Source organism: Leptinotarsa decemlineata, unplaced genomic scaffold, assembly GCF_025532065.1.
Source record: "Leptinotarsa decemlineata unplaced genomic scaffold, Ldec_3_MD MMD2_tig00078422_RagTag_RagTag, whole genome shotgun sequence".
Lineage (NCBI taxonomy): Eukaryota > Metazoa > Arthropoda > Insecta > Coleoptera > Chrysomelidae > Leptinotarsa > Leptinotarsa decemlineata.
In genome coordinates this window covers 12,033,396-12,058,550 of record NW_027412747.1, presented here as the reverse complement: position 1 = coordinate 12,058,550, position 25,155 = coordinate 12,033,396, and the positions used below count along the sequence as shown (strand labels likewise).

Sequence of the window (25,155 nt, the reverse complement as noted above, 5' to 3'; positions counted from 1 at the left end):
GGGTGAATGGGTTTCTCTAAAAGTAGTTTTTCTCAGAAACAACAAATAAAAAATACGATCCTGCCAGGATTCGAACCTGGAATCTTCTGATCCGTAGTCAGACGCGTTATCCGTTGCGCCACAGGACCGGTGATATAACATTTCAAAAGTATTTCTATGAAATTGCAGGGATTAAACGCTTCCTCCTAGAAGTGATAAAACACTTCCTTCTAGAAGCGATAAAATTGACAGCGACCGTGAAATTAACAACTGGGTGTAATCATTTTTGAATCATACCGGACTCTCAGACTATTTCTCACAATTTCATTAACTGTCACTGTTCTTACCGAATTGAACCAATGGAATCAGATATTCAATTATGATTAAGACTGAACATTGAAACTTTGTATGAATGTTTCTACATACATTCACAGGTTCAATTTTATATTATGATTATGGCGGTGAATAGACCCTGACTATACAAAGATAACTCGAACGTGAAATGAAACTCACCAACCAATAGAATAAACATAAACAAAAGACCTAAATGAAAAACGAATTGCCACACTTCACGACAATTCCATAAATGATATTTAGAAATTTGAATATCTCAATCGAAACTTATTGGCATAATATAACATGTTAAATTCAAATTAAAACATGTTATTCTGAATAGTAGCAGTTCATTGAAATCGAAAAGAATAGGTACGTGACGTACAGTTAAGGCCGCGTCAAGTAAGACGGGTGACTCGGATGTCGGCTCTGCGGTCTCATGTCGAGGCACGATATATTTTAACAATGAAATCCTATTGTTGAATAATACAAGTTCAGTCATACATTGTGTCTATAAATAATTGTACCTGCAAATAAATGTTCTTGTTGAAATTTGTCGTTAACCAGTTATTAAAATTCCTTCAATTTGAGAGTTGATATCTTGTTCTTATATCGATGCATTCAGCTGAGAATATTCCAGGAAATAATCGTTACGAATGCCAATTCACCAAAAAATTATCTCAGATAAATGTTCATTTCTCAAAACTGAAAGTTTGATATTCTGGAGCAATGCCAATCGAGCAACTAGCTCGTTACATACTCGTGGTTTTGTCATATTGGTTTTGAAATATGGATACTCGTAGAGATATTATATTTTCATATATTCGTCTTTACTGGGTAAACTCTGTGTGAACTCAGAAGATATACCGAGTTAACCGATTTAAAGAGAACCTCCAAGTGTTCTCAGAGATATACCGTACTAAAACTAATTCATACAGTTTACTGTATAATTTTCACTATAAAATCATAGTTTGAATCATACAATAAATTGTATTGATTGGTTTCAATATGAATTTTCATCAAGTATCGGCCAGTTCTATTCAATATACCGTATTGATATCTTTAACCTGAAGGATAAAATCAGAATTCAGGTATTGGACTTACAAATTTTTCTAATCGCTGTGAAGACAAAAGTAGTCATAACTTTTCAATCAATCACTTGGTATAAATAATAAATGATTTTAACAATGGTGTATAATGATGTTTCTGTTTCGTTCAAAAAAGCCATGTTTAATTTGTTACGACTGGTAATATATAGTTACCTCCAGTTTCATTGAGGGGAGGTTTCCTGATATACTGAAAAGGTTTTGCCAATATACAAAAATAAGGCCTCTCGATCTGGCTATGCATCTTACAGGCCTATTCGCTACTTAGTCAGTTCACTTAGATTATTGAATACTGTTTCTATCATAGATTATATGATTACTTTGAATCATTGAGATTATTTTCTTCTAGTCAAAATGCTTATAGAAGAAATTAAACATGCGCTGGAAATCTTGGAAAACAAACAACAGACTCTAGAATAATTTTTTGATTCAAGCAATGCCTTTGACCTCGTTGACCATGACATACTGTTACACAAATTGCAGTTTTATGGTGTACTTGGCTTTGCATTGATCTGACTGATCGTAGGCAGCTGGTCTGTGTGAATGGAATGAATTCTGAAAGAAAATGTATATCGAGAGGGGTACCTAAAGGCCCTTTTCATTTTTTCATAAATGATCTTCTGAAATTTTGTTCAAAAGCTTCCATTACTGTTATTTTTGCGGACGATACTAATATTTTGGTATCTGCGGGAACTATGTCCGAAGTAACTGTCAAAGATAATGAAGTAACTGATCAAATTTCTGAGTGGTGTTCTATAAATAGCCTGCTGCTAAATTTTGCTAAATCTCAAATCTTTAACTTTGTTACTAAAAATACAATGGATAAAAGGTATTTGGTTAGATTAAATAATGAAACTTTACATTAAGTTAATTGTACTAAATTCTTAGGTGTTGATATCGATAATAAACTCACCTGGAAGTTCCATGTTGATAGTGTCGAACTGAAGCTCAGTAAACATATATATTTACTTCGTCGGTTAAAACAAACAGTCTCTCTTGATGTTCTCAAGCTTTTATACCACAGTTTTATTCAATCAGTAATTTAATATGGTTTTGAACACTGGGGCTTATCAGCTATGACATTTTTATGTTTGTTCGACCTGTTGAATCAGCCAGTATTTTATGGTGATGTTTTGTTTTTTTTTGTCTAATGTGATTGTGAATGAAAACTGATTCAATAAATGTTTGATTGGTTGATTGATTGATTGAACAACTTGCTTTATGTGATATTTTTCATTGTTCACAATGGTTAACATGACTCTGCTCTATCTCGGATAAAAAGCACACATGAACAACTTATAGCCACTTTATGCATTTAGTGCTCTCTCTTGGAACAATCAAAATGTTATTTTTCTAAACGGCTGGTCCGATTTCCAAGAATCAAACAGTATTTGATATAAAATTAAGGAATCTATCTATTACACGCGGTATAATTAGACTCCTATTTCATTTGCCCTCTTGACAATTAGTAATTTCACGCTATTTTTTTACTTATAAAAAAATCCTAAAAGTAATGTATTTCATAGTAAACTTTGCCCGGCTTTTATATCGTGTTTCACTCAAAAGTTGGAACTTTTTATGTTCACAATACATAACCTTCAAATTGAAGGCTAAGTATAAGGTTGACATCTTTATCGACACTTGTGGCATAAAAACAAAAGTCATGTATATATATGTATCAGTAATCTCGCTGAATCAAAACAGAAGTCTTGTGAGAACTCTGTCTCTGTGTTGCTTGGAATGAACATTTCACACGAATTTTATCGCATTCCAGATCGCTTGATATATTTCAAAACAAAATTCCATAGTCGAGAGAAAAAACGTGACCTGCAGAACTCAGTGATGAATATCGTTTCGCAAAGTCAGATGTGAGTTCTAGATCCTTACTAGTGATACTCTATTAAAAGCCTACAAAAAGATGGTTCAAATGCAAGGTCAGGAATATTTTAAATGTGAAAAAATGCGGAAAAAGTTAATCCTCTTGCCACTTTGCATACAAATGAACGGTGTTCACGACTTTGAGATTTTGTAGTTATATTGGGTAGTGGTGTTCAACGGTGGTAATTTAAAAAACAGGAGACTCGAGTTGATGATTTTGAAAAAAAAACAAGCTATACACCACCCAAAAATCGCCAAGTTCTGATCAGCGAAAGACCGAGTTCTTGTGAGCAACGCGAAATCAACTGCCATGGATTCTCCTGCATACTCTCACAGATCTGGCGTTTCGTTGACGTACGGGTGTTGGTCGATCGTTAACTGAACCAGTGGACTTAAATTTATCCACCACATTATGAATAATCCTGTCGTTAGGTCGATTATGATCATTGTGAAATGGGCGGAGCGCGCGGTACATTGTCCGAGCAGAACTCCAATTCTGATGAAAAAATATTGTTTGCACCTGTTGTTGAATACTATATCCGTTCATGGTGATTTGAAAAAACAGACTGAATTAATGACAACCAATTTGAAAGATGTACCTTCAACAAGATGACCATCAAAGTGCGGAAGACCCCGTACTTTCAATTGTTCACTGAGCAAGACTGGCAAACAACCTCAACTTGTTTTTTTCGTGTATCCCAGACGATGTTCAAGAAACCACTCGTTATATAACAACAGTTCATATTATTTCAACCATTGCAGTCAAATCTGATACTCTGATTTTAATTTCGAAATTCTAACATTAATATCGAAATTTCGAGTTTGAAGTCGAAATTCAGTGACGTGTCTACTGAAACAAATAATTACTAAAACCTATTCTTTTCTATTTTTCATCGAACAAGTTTAAAAAATTTCGCGATCAATCAGGAACTTACTGGTGAGTTACATCACAATTTGGGTTTCTTTTATATGAAAACATGCCGCACTTCATGTGCATTTACCAACCACTCCATAAATAAAAACTATGTCAATCCTTTCTTGAAGAGAGTTTATTGCAATTCATTTACTTATTAGGATTTATTAAGTACTTACTACAAAAATCTGTTTATGGAGTTATAAAAAACGTAATATTTGAAATTCCAGCTATAAGAGTTTACTAAAATTTTACTATTGTAATCACTATTTTCGTATTTGCGGTCCAAACACGATGAAGTCAGCCAAGTTCCGGACACTGTAGTCTGGGATGGACCTGTCTCGCACTAATGAGAAGTAACACCCCCAATAACGGTCTGTAGGTGATCACTCGATTAATGTCAGCGAGGTCTTACTGCTGGACGAATCGAAAAGGCCTGCAAAAATTTATTTTGAGAGAAAACTTCCATAAATATCTATCTGTTATAATTTAATGCCAATCGTGTTATTTATCTGGGAAGTAGTTGTTACCGGCAAGTATCTGCCAGATCTTACTGTGTGGGAATGTTGGAAGAGGTGAATATTTTGATTTACGAAATTATCAACAATCGACATTATTATCAAACTGATTTTGATTGTCGGCCAAAACAATAGTACCGACTTCAAAAAGAACTTATCTCATAAGTATGAAATTATATTTTTGTACCAACTAAACAGAATAAAAAATAGTTACAGATCAGATCGGTGATTGCATTGAAGAAAAGTATTTATCAAATATTTTATTATTTCATTCTTTTGAGTTCATTTAGTTTTGAAGGCGGTATTTTATTGAAGCGAACTTGAACTGATTTCTATGTTTCATCTTACTATAATGAAAATATTACATGAGCTCTTACTGCCCATACCTAAGTTGTTTACATACAAAGCATTCTTACGAAAATTTGACAACCTCTGTAACTCAGCAACGGACGAGTGATCAATAATTTTAGAGAACTCGTTGATTTTTTCAGAGACCGATTTCGATATGAACCTTTTTTTTGGTAACTTCACTTTATTGCAGGCAGGAGCAATCCCCATTGTCAATGGCATAGGAATGGATGGCCCCTTTTCCATCTATTATCACTGTAAACTTTTTAAAATTGGTTGTTGAACATTTCGTTCAGAAAAAAAAAAACAGAATTTTCAAAAGCAAACTAGCCATTTTTGAGAAATTAGTAGTTTCATTTTTTTCAGAAAGGCAAATAAACGGTAAACAATCATAATTTCATTCGAAATATATTCATCTCCATTCCAATAGATATTAAAAAAAACATCATTAATTTCCTGACAATAATGGGGTCAGTTAAGACAATTTTTGCATTAATTTGCCAATACGTCTACAGTAGGTACTTGAACAAAACTTTTATTGATATTTCAAACGTACAAATTTCAATATAAAATGAAATTTTGACATGTTTTGTTTTCCTTGAGTTTTGCACCGCCATCTCGCGGCAGTGATACCCACGAATAGAATCAGAAAAGTGTCTGACTTCTGATATTTCCAAAGAATTGTGTCCCCATACTCGGTGCCGGTTTCAGCATTACCAGCACCCTGAGCAAGATTTATATGACACCCCCTAACTGCAATTCAAACCCATATTGAAAAAGGAAAAAGAGATAATGAAATTACCATTCATTAAAAGAAATAACCATTAATAAAAAATCTAATAAAATTAGACTTTTCCAGCCTTTCTCTCAGCAAACTTTTTTATTATTTTATAAAAATCGAGGTTTTTCACCAATTTCATTCTCGATTGACAAAGTTGCCAAGTTTGTCAATCGCTATTGCGATATTGTTGATCGCAGATAAGTTTTTATCAGCTTACGCTTAGAAAAACTCCTCTCTTCACTAGCAACCGTTACAGGTATAGTTGAAAATATGCGCATTGTTATCCATACATTTGGATACAGTTCTTGTAGGTTGCTATCTTTGTTAATTTTAAAACAAAAACAGGGGTAGTCACATTCTAATCAGGTAAAACAGATTTCAGACTTATGAGTTCATCACACAACATACACCCATCTATAATGTTTTAGAGTCTACATTTAATTTCAATTGGAGATCACCACAGAGTTTAACAAGGTCAGGTTTTTCCAGAATCTGTTTTATATTGTACAAAAAAGATCAATATTCCGAGTACTCATTTAACTGTTCAAATCTCTCATTAACTGAAATTAATGTAGAGTATAAAAGACAGTTGAAAAACTCAATCTGAAATTTTTTTTTGTAGAAGCCGATTTTTTCGCTAAATTTAGGGAATTTACGAGTAAGTAGGCGTCCTGGGCGGTCGCCCAACCGCGCCCTACCCTAACGCCGCTACTGCCCATACTCGTCTGATTTCTAACGTATCACCAGTGTCACGAATGATACTGATTTTTACAAAGGGTGTTAACTCGAAATTTGTTGCGTTCTTCCCTAAGACTAACCCCGAAAATATAAAATGATTTTCTTAACGGCATCAATTAATGTTTCGAATGAGTTATTGTAATGAATCTGAAGCCGGCCCTGACCGTTATCTCAGACATCAAACGCATGACTCATCGCGAAACACCGGGAGAGGTGTAGATGAGTCCCGAAATCCCTAGAGAGATCCGGAGCGATCGTTGCCGATATAAAAAGGCGCCGTTTCTAGTCAGTCAGAGAGTCTGTACCTAGAAAGTGAGTCGTGCGTTTAAAGAAAGAATTCGAATACTGTGAAGATAAATTAAGCGTTAGTTGCTAAGTGTTGTATATAAATTAGTTGTGATAGTGAAATATTGTTGAAAATAAATTTGTTCAAGACAGTTAATTCTTTAATTCTTTACATTATTTTAACTTGTTTTCCTCTGGATGCTTCAGGACGAATAACGTACGAACTTTTACTTGTGAATATTTCCGTCACATAATCCTCCGCCTAATGGCATGTCGAATGGAGGCAATAAACAATACCTACTAGATTTTCCGAAGCGAACTCATCTATAGAGATAATCTGTGAATCTCTGAGGCCGACCGCAGAATATAACTCTGGAAACAAAGCCTTCAAATGTAACTAATTGTAATTGAGTAGGAAGGAACATTATTAAAGTACCACAACCGACAACTTCTCTTATGAATTAGTTTTATCTGCAATAAATAATGACGTGAATTCTCATGCGAGGCCCCCGAGCTGTCACGTATAATTTTTATTATTTCGTGTGCCTCTTTTGTTTCGTTCCGAATACGCGTCGTCTCATGTGCCGACAGATATCTCTTCCTTTGGGATATTGTTCGGGCAATTCGTTATTTGAACTAATGATCAACTTTGATGTGAAGGAAGGTCACTTCAATTATATTGCCAACTCAGGCATAGTGCTAACAGAAATATATTTTTTCCCATTACGGATATACCACAAGGGTCTTATTTGAATATGCTTTCACTAACTGTCTTTGAAAATGAGATTCATTTTCTGACTACTCCTGGGACATAACGATAACTGCGCAAGACCAGTAGCATCTCCATTCACAAAATATGATGGACCAAATTTATTCCTGGAAATGTCTTATAGAAAACCTTTGATTGACGTTAAATCTATTAAAATATGTTTTCTCGACACCTCCCTCTTCTAAAACGCCTAAACGTGTGCGAGTTAGGCATCAACAAGGCTTTTAACGTGCGATTCCTAGACTCAAATAACCCGTCACAATTCGAATAAAATCTTTCTCTTCCAATGGAATTGGAAAGTTAATTCATGCTCATAACCTCCCTGATAGTTCTCAACTGGAATGAAACTGAATTCATTTCTGATATTAGATATTGAACGTGGTTCTCACAGTTCATGTATCGGTCAAATGGCTAGCCGAGGAATGTAGTCGAAACCCTATTAGTGGAAACACGTTTCCTCTGATACTTTACTAATTTTGATTTTTTGTTTGCATTTTTATGACCGTAATTACTTATCTCAAATGAGATCCGAAATGTCATCCGCGTAGCTGGTAGTTATCAAAATATAAATACTGTCAGTCCCAAAACTGGACCTTGTCGTATACGTACCTAGTTCAATATCTGTAATCTCAGAGCTTTCGTTGCCTATAGTGGTATATTGTAAAATATTCAACCTTCAGAATCATTTCAATTGAAGTTACTTTTAAAGTAATTCTGATATTCATGAAGATCCTGCACAAAATAGGTGTCTAACCATATTCAGAGAAAGACACAGATCCAAGATGACACCTAAGATCATTTAAATATCGAATGCATAACGTTCATCTGAGTTCTTGATAAAAATATGTAAAAGTAGAAGCACGAAATAGGTGTAGGAAGATCAAACCATATTAAGAGAAAGACATAGAGCCAAGATGACATTTAATCATCTAAACTTCGTTCATTTGGGTTATTGATGTCGTCGATTGTTGGTTCCAGAATCCCTGTTTGGAAATTGGTATGCGAATGTTTAGTGATCCCTTCAGCTTGAGTTAGTCCTGAAGTGATTCCTAACTTCATGGAGATCTTACCTTATGACAAAAGAGTAAAACAACCACACAGCTTGGTTTAATGAAGACTATACTGAGGCTGTAGCCTAAAATAATCGGAAACCGAAATAGCTTTATGAAGATCTAAACATATTCAAAGGAAGACAGAGCCAAGGTGATACCTACTAACATCTTAATTTCGAATGCATAGCGTTCATTTGAGTTCTTGATGGAAATTGTGAGTTGGATAAATTTCACATTTAATTTTTTCTAATATATAACCTCATAAAAATGTGCCGTACATTGTTGGTTCTGAAATCCCTATTTTGGAAATTGGTATGTATGTTGACGGCCAAAATGAGATTCAGAATCGCTAAAATTCTAAATAAATTAGTTTTGCTGCTTTGTGAGAATATCCAGTTCTTTGTCGAGCTTTGGCTTCAAAATAATAAGTCTCTCAAAAAATTGAAAGGGGTATTTCAGGAGAGACTATTTAGTCCGGTCAATTTAGACATTCGAAGCTACCTAAATTTCCACCAAGCTGAAAATCAGTAAAATTGTTCAAAATATGGTTAAAAATGAAATTTGAAAGTTTCCCATATTCTCCTGTATGGAGAAAATGTTGTTCAAGGTCAAAGGTCAAACAGTAAGTTTTATCGTAAAAATAATTCAGACAAAAATTGTAGATCATGAAATTATTTACAAAAAATGTATCAATACTTTTTTCCTACGAGCCACTGTTTTTGAGATATGACGATTCAAGAAGTTGTTAAAGTTCTAATCGTCATAATATGCACAAGTTTCCACGCCACCTATGAGGTAGTGTACTCAGCGCGTTTTTTTTAATGTGGTTTCCCCAGTAGGCCTATTCCACGGATCAGTTGTGATCGTGTTTAATTTGAAACTATTGCAAAATAATAGATATTAGCAGAGATTGAAAAAATAAAAGCCAATTTAAGTTAAAAAAAGTTGTGAAATTTAATCGTCCGAGTCGTAACTGTCAAATCCTTCTTCTTGTTCTTCTCCTTGATCTTCTTGTTCTCCTTGATCTTCTTGTTCTTCTTCATCTCCATCCTGAGTACATGTAAACTGCGTTAATATAGCGACACTCCACTGTTGGTGATTCAATATTAGAGCACGACCGGCCTTGACAATGTGTACATGCTTGAGAACAAAACAGTCCAGCTTTTTTGCAACCACATTTAGCACTGCACCCCTCTTCGCAGTTTCAAAAAATTGTGTTCAGCAGTTTTTCCGGCGCAGGTGGAACTAAAGTTTGGACTTGGTCTAATGAATTGTTGACCAACTTCCAACCTCAGTCTGTAGGGTCTAGCTGATAACCAAGCCGCACTTGAACTTGGTAATATACCCGAAAAAGATGTTGATGAGCAGTAACTGAGGTTGGAGGAATTGTTTTTTACTTTTAGTATTTTTGACGAAACATGCATATCTATAGTTATCTATACAGGTAGTGTTTTAGGAGCTCCGTACATAGAAAGAAGAAAACGAATGCCGTTAGTGATAATTTCTTGTCGAGTTGAATTACTATTTTTATAAATTTCAGCATATTGAACTAAATTTTGTTTTTCAAACATTTTACCCCTCCTGTAAAATGCAGATGTCGTATCACAGCCAGTCATTGCGTGTGAAAATAGTACATGAATTTGAAACTTTGCAAAAGTAAATACAATTTTTCATGAATATGTATTTCCGATTGATGTTGAGCTTTTCCTGATTTTAAGAAGAAAATAGTTTTTTCGGTTGAAGTTCGAGCAGTGAGTAATACGAGTAAGTCTACATCTTCACCAACAACAATAGTTGTATTTGTCAAATTGCTCTATTGCTGTTTTAATTATCAATACATCAGCATCATTATTAGCTTGTTTTACCAGCAGTAAATTTTTTTTCAACATTGAAATGAACCCAGAATTGTGAGTATTTGTATTTTCATCAAATAAAATATCAATTGATTAGATGTTGCTAAAGTTCGACGACGTTGTTCTGCAGCTTTGGTATTTCTCGTGCAATCAGTATAGCCATCAAATGCGACAGTAACTCTGGAATCAAAATGTCGATGTACGTACTGTACGTATTTATCTAAGATAACGTTAAATGTCATATGTCAAAAACGGAGGCTCGTAAGAAAAAAGTATCGATACATTTTTTTGTGAATGATTTTATGACCTACAGTTTTTGACTGAAGTATTTTTACCGTTTTGCTGAAAATCACGAAAAACGCATTTTTTGACCTTTGACCTTGAATGCAAATTTTTCCATATAGGGGAAAGATGGGGAACTCTCAAATTCCATTTTTAATCATATTTTAAACAATCTCACTGATTTTCAGCTTGGTGGAAATTTAGGTAGCTTTACTCTTATTTTCTGGTCTAATTTGACCGGACTAATTTTCTGGAAATTAAGGTTTTTTGGCTTTCTACTTCTTCATCTTCATACAAAAAATATGGGAATATGTAAAGAAAGTACTGAATTCAAAATGAACTCTGTATATAATGCAAAGAACTAAGTTTCAGGCACAAACTGGTAAAAAGCCCTCTCGAAACAACTAATTGTATATGTACTTCAAATATACGTTGTGGAATTGAAACAGATTTCATTCACAGGATTGCTACACAATATAGATAGTATATTATGTCACGAATGAGTTGAATCTACACATGTCATCGATGACAGTCCGTAATGGCATTCATTTCCTTCTTTGATTCAAACCCATTCATGGGAAACTGTCCACTATGGATGACATAAGTAGATTTAACTCATTCGTGACATAAATGTTCTGATATTATGAATGGATTGAGAGCTGCATCTTGTAATGAGGAGGCAATAAGGCAAGTTTATCATTCTTATCGAATGTCCGCCATTGAGGATGACAGTGTTCCATGAAATTTCAACATCTCCATATACTATATTGTGTAGCAATCCTTTGAATGACATGTGTATCAATTTTATAAGTAATATTTGGAGTACCAATTGAATGTATAATTCAATATTCCTATGAAAGTAGTTGTTCCGAAAGTACTTTCCTTTTCGGGTAATTCAATATTTTTATAAAAATGGTGGTTTTGAGCGGGCTTTTTTCCAGTTTTTGTCTAAAATTCACATCTCCGCAAGAACTACACAGCTTTGTGAAAAGTTTGTTTTGAAATTCGAAATAAGTTTGATTTTACAAAAAATATTTCGGTTTATTCCTCTTATTTTACAAATAACATATCAAATTATGATTGTAATACAGTTATGAATTGACATTATATATTTTTAACACAATTAAACAACATCAGGATTGCAATAAAACAAATCAGAAAATTATACTTAGATCGGCTTTTGTTATATTCATTCCTGATCGCTGCAGAAACTGCCGTTCGTAACTGTTCCAAGATATTAATTAGTCACAAATATGCACTCAAGATTAAGAATCGAACACCTGGAAACATGTTTTACAGCTTGAGGTAATGGATGCGTGCTTATTTTCATGTGCATGTTACTATCAATATAATTTTTTATATATTCATAAATATGACAATAATATAATGTGTGTGCGTGGGGAGGTGGAAAAGCAATGCGAGAAGGTACCCACTAGACTTGATGATGAAGTTATTTTGCGGACATGTTCATGGTTTGACTTTTTCACAGATTGCCTTAGACGATACTTCGTCAAACGAGTTCTTCTCATTTACCTTACTGTTAGTGAGATTGGCCGTGTCGAAAAGAATGTTACATTTGAACAATTGAAACATGTTAATACAATAAACAAGTCACTACATTAAAAGAGGTTGACCTCACTGGATACAAAGAAAAATATTGAATTAAAATTTACTAAAAAATCGTTATCTGTTTTAAAATTATGGTTTACCGGTAATGTCGTCTCATGTCGATGACATTATCATATCCCATCGTCAAGATGGAATATCTGAGATTCTGGATATCTTCAATAGTTGTGACCCTTACATACAGTTCACCATCGAAATTGAGAACAACGAACAATGGGTTCCTTTCCTTGACACAAAGGTTATCACAACACCAGATAATACTCTAACCATAGATTGATATCGCAAGCCTATCAGTCCTGGTAGGTTCTTGAACTATTGGTCATACCACAAGCAGTCAACGAAAATTAATTTGGTCAAACAAATGAAGAACCGCATTCTGCTGATTTCCGATACTTCTTTCCATAAAAAAATCAAATATACTTTTCCAATTATTTATTAATAACTCCTACCCGCATCTTCTACTTGAGAAGATCTTATTCAGTACGTCAATTTCTATACTTTTCTCTTCTTTACCGATGCCCAATAGGCTGAAACAGCTGTCTAATGGTGGGTCTCAAATTGAAATCAATATGGGAATGATCAAAAAGTACTTATATATTTATTTTTTGATTTTCATGGAATTATTTTCCAACAGCTTGACTGCATTAACCTTTCTAGATTTTATATATATATATATATATATATATATATATATATATATATATATATATATATATATATATATATATATATATATATATATATATATATATATATTTATATACATATACTTTCTGATCATTCCCATATTAATTTCAATTTGAGAGCCACAGCTGTTTCAGCCTATTGGGCATAGTCAGTACCGAGCAGGCGGTCCTCCTGGAAAAACAAAAAATACCATGAAAATCAAAAGTTAAATAGATAACTACTACTCTGATCATTCCCATAATGATTTCAATTTAAGAGCCACCGATAGACAGCTGTCTATCGTACGTTCATACGATCATGTGGCAAGAACTCCTGATGCACTACGCCCCGGTAATCGAAAAAGACAGTGAGCCAAACTTTGATATTTGAACGAACTTGGCGTGCTTTTTTTTGTCTTTGCTCTCCTGGGATTTGATTTGACTTTGGTTTTGATATTATAATCGCATAACAAAACTTCGTCACCAGTTATGAGCCATTTGAGCAAATCTGGATCGCCGTTGACGTCATTCAACAATTTCTGAGCAATGTTCATGCGATGTTCGAAATTTTCAAAGCTATCCGCAACGGATATCTTTTCTAGATGTCGGAAAGCGTGGCACACGACTGACACATAAAGTGTACCAAAAACCGACACATACGAACACATATCTGTATGCACTTTCGAACCACCATTCAAGTGAAAATCGGGGAATTATCAACACCCTAACAGAACGTGCCCGTAGAATATGTGAACCGAAACATATACAAGAAAAATTGGAGCATCTTCAAGTGGCTTTAAGATCGAATGGATAAGGTGCAACCAAGATCAACAAGGCCATGAAACTGAAGACTTCTACAAGTCAAAATAGAGAAAAAACTCAAACGGTTGCACGTGCATTTCTACCGTACGTCCGTAGGGTTACAGACAGAATCAGAAAAATCGTAGGGGAGCATAAAATAAAAACAGGGTTCAAGCCCACCAGGAAAATACAACAAAGCCTTAGATCTGCGAAAGACAAAACAGATCCACATCATCTGCGGGGGTGTATGGTATGTATGCAATGCACCTGCGGAAAAGTTTATACCACCGATCATCGATACCACATAGAAAACATACGGAAAACTAAAACATGAAAGAGGAGGCGGTAACGCTTAATCGAATTCGGAATCCCATACTGAAAGATGCTAAAGTAGCAACAGCGAATTGCAATGTTACGTCATTAACAGGTAATAACACTTCGGCCAATAGCAACGGATCAACAAGAGAGGCGGACTACCTCAGTCAACATAAATAAAACCTACGAAGTAGAAATCAACAGTCATCGATGAATCATCATCGTGCTGGAAAAACGTTAGGATGCAGTTCCAAACTACGACAGCCCTCAAACACTGAAAGTCTCAGCTGCGAAAGCCCTAACCAATCTTTCTTTGATTCTATTTGACTTCGGCTATTGTTTCCTTTTAATCTTTCATCAGCCATTTTGACGTATTTCGAAAATAATATCATTTTTATGGTGCTGATTACAATGAAATCAACCTACTTTCTTGAAAATTATAAAATTTTATGAATGTTGATCTAACAAAAGAATCTCATAAAAAATATATTTATCTTCAAAAGAAATATTTCCTGACGAGAAAATCTCTGAGATTTCGTCCACATTCATAAACATATATTTCTAATTTCAACATTCGGTGCAAGTCGCAACAATGAAAATATGCACTAAGGAGGAGTACTACGAATTTGAGAATAATTTGCAACATTCACAGAAATGTATGATTTTTACCTCCTTGTACATTTATCAACTTCATCGAACGCGTTCAGAGCTGCAGCTTTTCAATCGATAAAATCGAATCATTTATTATTTAAACCGTTAATCGCTATAAACAACATTTCGTTTCATTTGAAGATTATCCGCGAGATAGATCAAACCGAATTTTTTGTCGGCACCGCTGTAGACTAATGATTGAGTGGGTGCCTGAAAGACCCGCAGCATTTCTAATAATCAAACTATTCCTACTCACGCTCGGCAGTATTCATGCAACTCCAAGAGTTAGTCGAACAGTGGCGTAGGGTGACATTAACATTAATTGAATCATAATTCTAATTCAAGATAAATAACTACCCCAGAACCTGAAAAATCATAAAAACCATTGGAAAAAAATTGAAAAGGAAAATTCAACTGGAAAAACATCAATTAGAGTTCATGAATGATAAACAGTTCAACAGAAACATCGATGCCTTGTGAATCACATGAAATATCTACTGATGCACCTCAAGGCGCCCTTTCAGGCCCAGCACTGTTTCTAAATCGTATTGATTGTTTTTTTACGTACCTTCATATAGTACCTCATCTCATACGCTAATGTTACAGTGATTAGTAATGTATAGTAACGGATATGTGAAGTAATGTATAGTAACGTTATAATAAACAACCATTAACCTAAGAAAAACAATATTCATTTGTAAACGCCAAAGTGTGAAACCTTTTGCAATGCACTAGTATTGAAAAGATAGGCAAAGTAAAATATTTGGTAGGTGTACCGGACAAGCATTTATGATCTTGTAAGCTACATAATGTATTTTTTGAGTATTTTTTGACAACAGAGTATAAGTCAGTGCCTCATATGAATGTATTCATATAAGGCACATATCAATAAGTTACGTACACATTAGCTTCCTAAAAGAACGTTTCCTGCAAGTGGCTGTCGATGGATATCTCTCGAAAACTTTCACCATCATCGACTCTTTGAGAAAAACCAAGAACCCAATATACAGGGTGTAACATGAGTAAGTTAAAATATTCAAGTGACGTATTCTTGAGACAATTTTAAGAAAAAAAGTCTTTATGAATTTGTGTCCGAAAATGCTTCGTTTCGGAGATACGGGGTGTTGCAATTAAATTTTTTTGTTCGCTTTTTGAAAATAACTCTTGCAAAAAATAAGTTATTTGCATGAAATTCGGTACCAGGGGTTTTTTGACGTGGGAAATCATAATTTCGTATTAATTTTCATGTAACATCTAGAAGGCACTGGGTACGCTGTTATTAGAGTTGTTATTAGAGTTGTTATTTATTTTAACTTTTTTGACAGTAAATTTTTGGTACTTTTCATGAAAAAAACCTAATTTCCACACCTTTTCCAAGTAAAAAAGGTACACCTCCTCAATAACGCTGGATGTGATCGTTTTCGAGATATTTACAATTTTCTATATCGATGCATAATACTTTATAGCCAAATTTGATTTCAATCATTTTTGTCATTTTCCGCTTGCAAATTAGGTTAATTAAATCGAGTAGGGTATGAAAGTTTGTTTATAAAAATAGAAGCTCGCTGTCACATTTTCTACTATTAATTGACAAATTCACAGTTCGGAGTTTATAAAGTGATTTTTTGGTACCATGCCCGACTTTCCGAATGCTAAAATGGCTGTTATGGTTTTTGAATATGGCTTCGCTGACGGAAATTCAAACGAGGCCAGACGCATCTATCAGGAAAGGTATCCCCAACGCGTGACTCCTTGTGCAGCAACATTTGCGAATCTTTTCCGGCGACTTTCCGAATCTGGAAGCTTTGAAACAAATTCTGTAGTAGGACGGCCACGGACTACAAGAATTGTAGAATTGGAGGAGGCGGTTCTCGAAGAAATTAGTGAACATCCAGAGACCAGGTATCGTGAACTTCCATAACAGTCACATCTTGGCGGAAGATAACCCACATGTGATAACGCAAACTCATTTCCAAGACAGATTCTTTTTTAATGTATGGGTAGGCATAACTGGGGATTATTTAATTGGGCCCTATTTTCTCCCTTACGTTTGAATGGAGATGCTTACCTACATTTTTTGGAACGTGAGCTTCCCCAACTTATGGAAGATGTTCCCATTGGTTTCCGAAATCACTCTTGGTTTATGCACGATGGAGCTACTGCTCATTTTAGTGTGATAGCAAGAAATTTTTTAGACGTAGCATATCCCCAACGATGGATAGGAAGAGGAGGCACTGAGCATTGGCCCCCGAGGTCACCAGACCTCAATCCCGTCGATTTTTTTGAGACACGTAAAATCACTAGTTTATGCTAGACCTATTGAAAACGAGGAAATGTTGAGGGATTTCATCATAGCTTGCTGCAAAACGATGAGAAACACTCAACGGGTGCGGAATTCTTTGATGAGGAGAGCAGAAGCTTGAACAGTTGTTGTAATAGTTGTTTCGTTCAATTTTTATATTTATTTTCCTAATAAATAACATAGTACTTCTCCGAATTGGTTTTTTTACAAACTCCGAAATATAGCACTTTCTAATTGAATAATTAAACCTGACAAATTTTTTCAATTTGGATTGAATAAGCAGTTCTATAATGCTCAGTTTAGAAGAAGTCTGTACGGGTATACTGCGTATAAAGTTTGATGAAAATGACTAAAATTACAAAAAACGAATCATTCTTCGTTAAACATATTATGGAAAAAAGTTGTTTATTTTGACGAGATCCACCACATACTTAGTTTTTGTAATGTTCTCAGCAACTTCACTTAGCGCCCTAGGAACTAAGTAATATGCATCGATATAGAAAATTGTAAATATCTCGAAAACGATTACTTCTATCGTTGTTGAGGAGGTGTACCTTTTTAATTGAAAAAGGTGTGGGAATTAGGTTTTCCCATGAAGAGTATCAAAAGTTTACTGTCAAAAAAGTTAATACGAAATTATGATTTCACACGTCAAAAACACCCCGGGTACCGAATTTAGTGTAAATAACTTATTTTTTGCAAGAGTTATTTTCAAAAAGCGAACAAAAAAATTCAATTTCAAAACACCCCGTATCTCCGAAATGAAGCAAGAATACGTCACTTGAATATTTTAACGTACATATGTTACACCCTGTATTGCTCTGCTGACGACAGCACACTTGCTTCTCAAAAGCTTGGAAAACTGTTCTGAGCCAGAAAACTGTACCAACCTCAGCAACTTTTGATGCCTTATAAAGCTCAGATCAGACCTTCTTTCGAGTATTGTTCTATTGTATGGAACTCCGCCCCCAAACATACCCTGAAGCTACTGGATTCCATCTGAAAAAGAGCATTCCGCTTGATTGGAGATTGCAAACTTGGAACATCAAAGAACGGTACATATCAGAAATACGCCACGGACTGTAGCTGATGATCCTTTCGAGGTTCAACTCAGTACACCTCGAACTTCACTGTTTGAGAACTTTTCCATGTGGAAAACTGCGTTAATATGAAATGAACTTTCTAAGTACCTTTTCCGAATAGATTTAAACTCCAGCGATTCAAATCCAATGTGAATCGCTACTTCCGCTCAGGCACCGCTCTGAGAGCGCCTGAAGGATTTTCCTGTAGTACAAGTATTGAAGTGAATATTCGATAGCATAAGCTGACTTATCTTCCAGCTGTCAAATACTGTTTTTGGACCGTTTATGTTTTTCATGAAACTTCGCACATGCGTTTTGCATTTGATCTCCCACTAAAGCCTTGTCCGGTAATTAAAAATGCAGATCTTATGTATCTTTGTTTTTTAATGATAGTAGAATTGGAGATGGACATGAAATAAATAATTTCAATCGACAAGAAAGCTACTAACGTGAACCTCCATGCACATCTCCATCTGCACATCTTTGTTAAGGGTTTTTTCAGCAGTGTTTATATTTACCTAGAAATGTGCACTATTAGTATATCCGCTCGAAGACCGGCACAATGTTTATCGTTTCTGAATATACTGCTATAAATAAAACGCAAACTTTTCCCTTTTTCTTCAAAAGCGGTTTTTTATTCTTCTTGTTTACAAAAACTGTCATTCAACTATTTTTCAAAATGTCAAAACAAATACAAAGTGATTCTTATTCAAATAAAACTCAACATTCTCCCCCCTGTATTCAAACAATGAACTAGTTTTGAATACTTCCTTCTAATAACTGAATTGGACACAGCTTGGCAACAGGGCGGCGATAAATATTGTCTTGAATCTTGATATCTACGACTCTTACTCTTCCATCTTTACCGGGGTGTACGTCAACAATTTTTCCTAATGGCCAATTGTTTCTTGGTAGCTTATTATCCATGAGTATGACAATATCACCCTTTGCTACATTTTTCTTTTCTTGAAACCAGTTGCATCTCTTTGTGAGTGTAGGTATGTATTCCCTTATCCAACGATTCCAGAAATGTTCTGCAAGTTGTTGTGAAAACTGCCAACGTTTTTTCAAATCGTAGTTGATTTCATTTGCATCAAAAGTTATAGGTGGCTTTGCTATGCTAGATGTACCTATGAGGAAATGATTTGGTGTAAGACTTTCGAAATCCTCTCCATCGGAAGATACATATGTCAGAGGTCTACTGTTTACTATATGTTCCACTTCTGCTAGCAAAGTTAAAAGAACTTCTTGCTTAGGTGCTTTTTCGTTCAGAATCTTTTTCAGTCCATCTTTCACCGATCGTACCATGCGCTCCCATATTCCACCCATATGTGGGCTTGCTGGTGGAATAAACTTCCAATCAATTTCCTGAGATACCATCTTCCTCTTGATCAAATCTTCGTCTAAATTTCTGATTATCTCCTTCAATTCTCGGTTTGCTGAAGTAAGATTTGAACCATTGTCGCTCCAAATTGATAAAGGCTGTCCCCTCCTAGAAATGAATCTCCTTATTGCTAAAATCGCTGAATCTGTGGTGAGAGATTCTGCGATCTCTATATGGATAGCTCTAATTGAAAGACATGTGAAGATTACCCCATATCTTTTTTCTTTTCTTCGTCCAATAGAAACTTCCATGGGTCCAAAATAATCCATTCCAGTATAGGTGAATGCTCTAGGTGGTTTCTGCAGTCGTTGCTCTGGAAGTTGTCCCATTGCAGGAACCTGAGGTTTTGTTCTTCTTATGCTACAGAAATTGCAAAACCTTATTGTTTTAGTTACCAGTTTTCTGGCCTGCAGTATCCAAAATCTTTGCCTTATTTCATTTAGAGTTTGTTGTAGACCTGCATGATTATTTTTTGAATGATAAAATTGAACAAGTAATCTAGTGAATGTGTGTTTATTGTCTAGTATGATTGGCCTCTTTGCTTGAGGAGAGAGCTCTGTAGAGTTATCTGTTCTTCCTCCCAAACAAATAATATCATCTTCCATATATGGTGACAATTGATAAAGTTTGCTTGATTTTTGTATAGGTCTATTTTTCATCAGAAGATGGTATTCTTGTGAAAAACAATCCTCTTGCACTTTCCTATTCCAAATTCTTTCTGCTCTCTTCAATTCTCCAATTGTCAATTCTTGTTTTTGGAGATTTTTGCCAAGTTGTTTGATATTATGTTGAAATCTGAAAACATAGGCTGTGCTTCTTATCAATTTCATGTAGTCAGAAAATCTTGTGATGTCTGGTAAATATTCAATTCTATGTGAAACTGTCAATAATATGAATTCATGTTTAAGTTCGAAGGTTTCTGGATTTTCTTGAATTTCTTCGTCCTTGTCTATTCTTTTTTGTTCCATTGGCCAAAATTCTCGTTTATTGTATAAAAATTCCGGACCTTGAAACCACTGACTGTTTTCTTGTAGATTTATGTCTTTTGTATCTCGAGTAGCTTCATCTGCTATATTCAGATTGGAAGGAACCCAATGCCAGTCAGGAATTTTCGTGTTCTCCTGAATCTCGCCCACTCGATGCGTTATAAAAGTTTTGAACATTCTTGGTTCTGATCTCAACCAACACAAAACCGTTTTCGAGTCTGTCCAAAAGTATGTTTGATTCACTTCGAATGAATGTTCTTTCCTTATTGTTATTGCCAATCTGGAACCCATTACAGCGGCTTGAAGTTCCAAACGTGGAATTGTTATTGGCTTTAGAGGTGCTACTTGCGTCCTTGCCATCACCAAAGAGACATGAATGTTTTCGTTCTTCTCAAATCTGAAATAACCTACTGCCGAAAACGCTTGCTCACTCGCGTCACAGAAGATGTGAAGCTGTAAATTGAAATCATAAATGAAGTTCAATGCATAACACCTAGGTATCTTGAGATCTTCAATTTTTGAAAATACATCAATCCATTTCTCCCATTTAATATTCTGATTATGAGTTATCTCATCATCCCAACCTATGCCACTTCTCCATATATCCTGTAAAAGAATTTTTGCTCTAATGACATAGTGTGCGAGGAGTCCTAGAGGATCATAAAGAGACATCACTATTTTGAGGATCTGCCTCTTTGTTGGATTTTTTCCTTTCGAAATTATTTTTTTCATTTTTGAAGAATTCAAAGAAAACGCCAAATGATCGGATGATGGAATCCATTTCAAACCGAGAATTCTCTGCGACAAATTGTTTCTTTCTTGCAGAAGTTTTTCATCACCCCTAAGTTCTTCTGGAATATGTCTAAAAACTTCTTTCGAATTGCATACCCAACCTCTCAGTTCAAATCCTCCTTGTCTGTGGATGAAAATGACTTCCTTTATGAGGCGAATAGCTTCTTCCTCTGTGTACACACTGTCCAGATAATCATCCATATAATGCCTATTTATTATTCCATTTACAGCTTGAGGATACTTATTCTGGAACTCTAATGCATTTCGATTTTTAATATATTGTGCCGAAAAAGGCGAGCCCACAGAACCAAAAATTAACACCTTCATTTCATAGGTGCTAGGTTCTTCATTGGAATTATTTCTCCAGAGAAATCGTTGTCCAGCACGATCTTCTTTTCTGATAACTATTCTGTGGAACATATCTCGAATATCTGCTGAGAAAGCTACATCTTTCTCTCTGTATTTGAAAATAACTCCAACAAGAGAATTCAATAAATCAGGTCCTCTCAATAAAAAATCATTCAAACATTTTCCTTCCACCTTGGCAGCCGCATCAAAGACGAACCTCAATTTGCCGGGTTTATTTTCATTTACGACTCCAAAATGTGGCAAATACCATACCTTACTTGATTCTTCATTTCCTTCTATCACTTTCTCTGCATAGTCTTTCTCTAAATATTCTTCTATTTTCTGTTTGTAGGTCATAGCAAATTCCAAATCTCTAGTCATTCTTCTTTCAAGATACTGAAGTCTTTGAAGAGCTTTATACTTACTTTCTGGTAAAGTTGAACTATCATCTCTCCATAACAAACCAGTTTCCCAACGGTCTCCATCCCCTATTCTTCTTGAAACTGATTCTATTATTTGAACTGCTTTTTTGTCTTCCGAATTCATTGATCTATCTTCAGAAATGTTGACGCCAAATGACTCCGTGGAAAAATAATTCTTGATTTCTTCATGTAATTTTTCATCACAGTTCATCTGATTATGGAAAATATGAAGAACAGTATTGCTATCTTGTCTACCTCTGAATTCTCTCAAATTTCCATGTGCTATCCATCCCAAATTAGTTTTTGATAACGCTGGCGAGTTCTTAGGACCTTCAATTACTTCTCGACTAGTGATTAGATCCCAGTTATCTTGTCCTATCAACAATTGCGGTTTTGCTTGAGCCATACTAGCAAAATCTATATATTCCAGATGGCTCCATTTTTCTTTTAGTCTTTTTCCATCAACCGTTTGCCTAGGAAGATCCATGTCTTTCACTGTATATGCATTTTCCATCTGATAAAATGTGGTCCTATTTTTGTCAGCTATTTCAAAACTTACTTTTTTTGAAAATAATCTCTTGCAAGTGTCTTCGTGGGTCCACTTCAAACCTAACTCTGTTTCTTCGCCAACGAGGTTCATCTTGTCTGCTAAATCTTGATCAAGAAGAGTTACCGTTGAAGCTTCGTCAAATAATGCATAAATTTCAAGTTCATTCTGAGAAGATCTTATTATAACCGGAGCGATTTTCAATAAAATTTCTGTACTGAATGATTTTGTGGTATGAGCAACTATTTCTAGACTAACAGTATCATTTTTCTCCTTATTTTTATCAAATGCGTCATTATGAAGACTTTTATGATGTATTTTTTCACAGTTGTTTACCCCACATTTCTTTTTGTTACGACAAAATTTTATTTTGTGAGATGTTCCCAAACAAGAAAAACATATACCATTACTTTTTACGAAATCCCATTTTTTGTCTATCGAGAGATCCAAAAAAGTTTTGCATTTATCTATTATATGTTTCTCTTCACACATGATACATTTGCGAACTGAAGTACTCTTCTCTTGAGAAGTAACAAGAGTTGTTTTGAATCTCTCTTTATGAGGCTGATTTTGAGAGAACTTACCAGATACCTGATTTATAGAAGGCTTACCCACATTCATAGATTGAGCGTAGCTTGCTGCTTCCGACTTTCTCCACAGCCACTTTTTAAATTCTTGTAAAGTGCTCTTACCATTCTTCTCAAGTACTTTTTCACCCCATGAAAGCTGCATGTTGTAGGGTAACTTTTGTAGAATTTCCTCCAGAATTTGAGGGCAATCCAAATAGTTCTGCATGTTCATGGTTTCTAGGGTAACCACCAGATTTGATACATCTTCCGCAAAATGTGTTAGAGACCTGAAATCATTATTTTTCATTATAGGAAAATTCTTGGCTTTATTGACCAGACTTTTCACAATCAAATCTGCTCGACCGTATCTACTAATCAAAATGTCGATAATCGGTTTGATTGATGAAATAGATAACAACAATCCCTCCACTGATCGTCTAGCATCCCCTTTCAAAGCTTTCCTCAACCTACACATATTTTCTTCATCTGTTAAACCCAATAAGTTAGTTGTTGAAAGAAATTGTTGATAAAAACTTGGCCATTCAATAGTTTCTCCAGAAAAAATTGGTAAATCTTTGTCAATTGATTGTCTCGCCAACAACTGCCTAATTTCTGCACCTGAAGCTTCTTCATTTTTTCTATAATGTGTATGTCTTGCCCCTGTATTATTTTCGAACGAAGCCCTTGTACTATTATGAGTATTGTCAATTTGACTTTTGTGGAACGACCTCTTACCTGTCATATTCTTGACGTCCGTATTTTGCAACCAATTACGCACTTTCACTTCAGAATCAACAGAAGAAATCTCGTCATCTTTTGAATGATGTGAATTTCTGAACGAAATGTTGTCACCTTCCGAACGGTATGTATTACTTACTCCCAAATCAAATTTCTCACTTAGTCTAGCTTTTTCTAATGCCAACCTATTTTCAATCATTTGCTTTTCCATTTCGAACTGCTTAGACAACAATATAGCCATTTTTTCGTCAGCTTTTACCTGGACTTCCATGAGTTTTCTCATATAAATACTTGCATTGGATCTCACAGATAAAGATACTGAAACCGATTTAGACTGTGCACCATCATTTCTACTGCTTCTACTGGACGAGACTACAGATAACTTGTCTTCTGTGGCATCGCGTTCAGCATTGTCAACTTTTCTAACTTCGCTGATGGTGGTGACATCCTTTCTATGACTCTCGCTTTTTGCTTTGGCAGTCTTGCTACGTGTTTCCATTTTGCCGTTCTCTAGGCTGAAGGACCAGCACAATGTTTATATTTACCTAGAAATGTGCACTATTAGTATATCCGCTCGAAGGACCAGCACAATGTTTATATTTACCTAGAAATGTGCACTATTAGTATATCCGCTCGAAGACCGGCACAATGTTTATCGTTTCTGAATATACTGCTATAAATAAAACGCAAACTTTTCCCTTTTTCTTCAAAAGCGGTTTTTTATTCTTCTTGTTTACAAAAACTGTCATTCAACTATTTTTCAAAATGTCAAAACAAATACAAAGTGATTCTTATTCAAATAAAACTCAACAAGCAGTATTATTTTTTTTCCTTCCTTGCTAAATAATGATGGAGAAGTAGACAGTCGAAAAGTTCTTCCCCAAAAACGAATGTCTCATGAAAATATTGTCATAGGGCTCAATAATCGGTTAAAAAGTTTTGATAACCTGCCCCATAAACCAATCACATTCTAGCTATGTTTTGAACGGAGCAACTCTCAATATTACGATCACGACGTAATTAGCATACTTCGAAATGACCAAAGGACATTCAATATCACATAAATAAGGGCTATAAATAAGCCGGATCGTT

General features: G+C 35.0%; 2 protein-coding genes and 1 non-coding gene across 4 annotated transcripts in view; 1 reads left to right on the top strand and 2 right to left on the bottom strand.

Moving 5' to 3' along the window:
- The window catches only part of LOC111511146 (uncharacterized), a 541,917-nt gene that overhangs the window by 269,561 nt on the left and 247,201 nt on the right, over positions 1 to 25,155 (top strand). The gene's annotated exons all lie outside the window — the stretch shown is intronic.
- On the bottom strand, positions 56 to 128 carry TRNAR-ACG (transfer RNA arginine (anticodon ACG)). Its single transcript has one exon. It is a non-coding gene; the product is annotated as a tRNA-Arg (tRNA).
- LOC141487216 (uncharacterized) lies at positions 18,777 to 24,863 on the bottom strand. Of its 2 annotated transcripts, none has more exons than XM_074186023.1 (2): positions 24,668 to 24,863; positions 18,777 to 24,608 (listed from the first exon to the last, which is right to left on the bottom strand). In XM_074186023.1, the coding sequence occupies exon 2, from the start codon at positions 24,560 to 24,562 to the stop codon at positions 19,031 to 19,033; it is 5,532 nt and encodes a 1,843-aa protein (XP_074042124.1). In that variant the 5' UTR covers positions 24,563 to 24,608; positions 24,668 to 24,863; the 3' UTR covers positions 18,777 to 19,030. The 2 variants fall into 2 exon arrangements, with proteins under 2 accessions (XP_074042124.1, XP_074042125.1); XM_074186024.1 differs by lacking the exon at positions 24,668 to 24,863 and having other exon boundaries at positions 18,777 to 23,612; positions 24,061 to 24,194.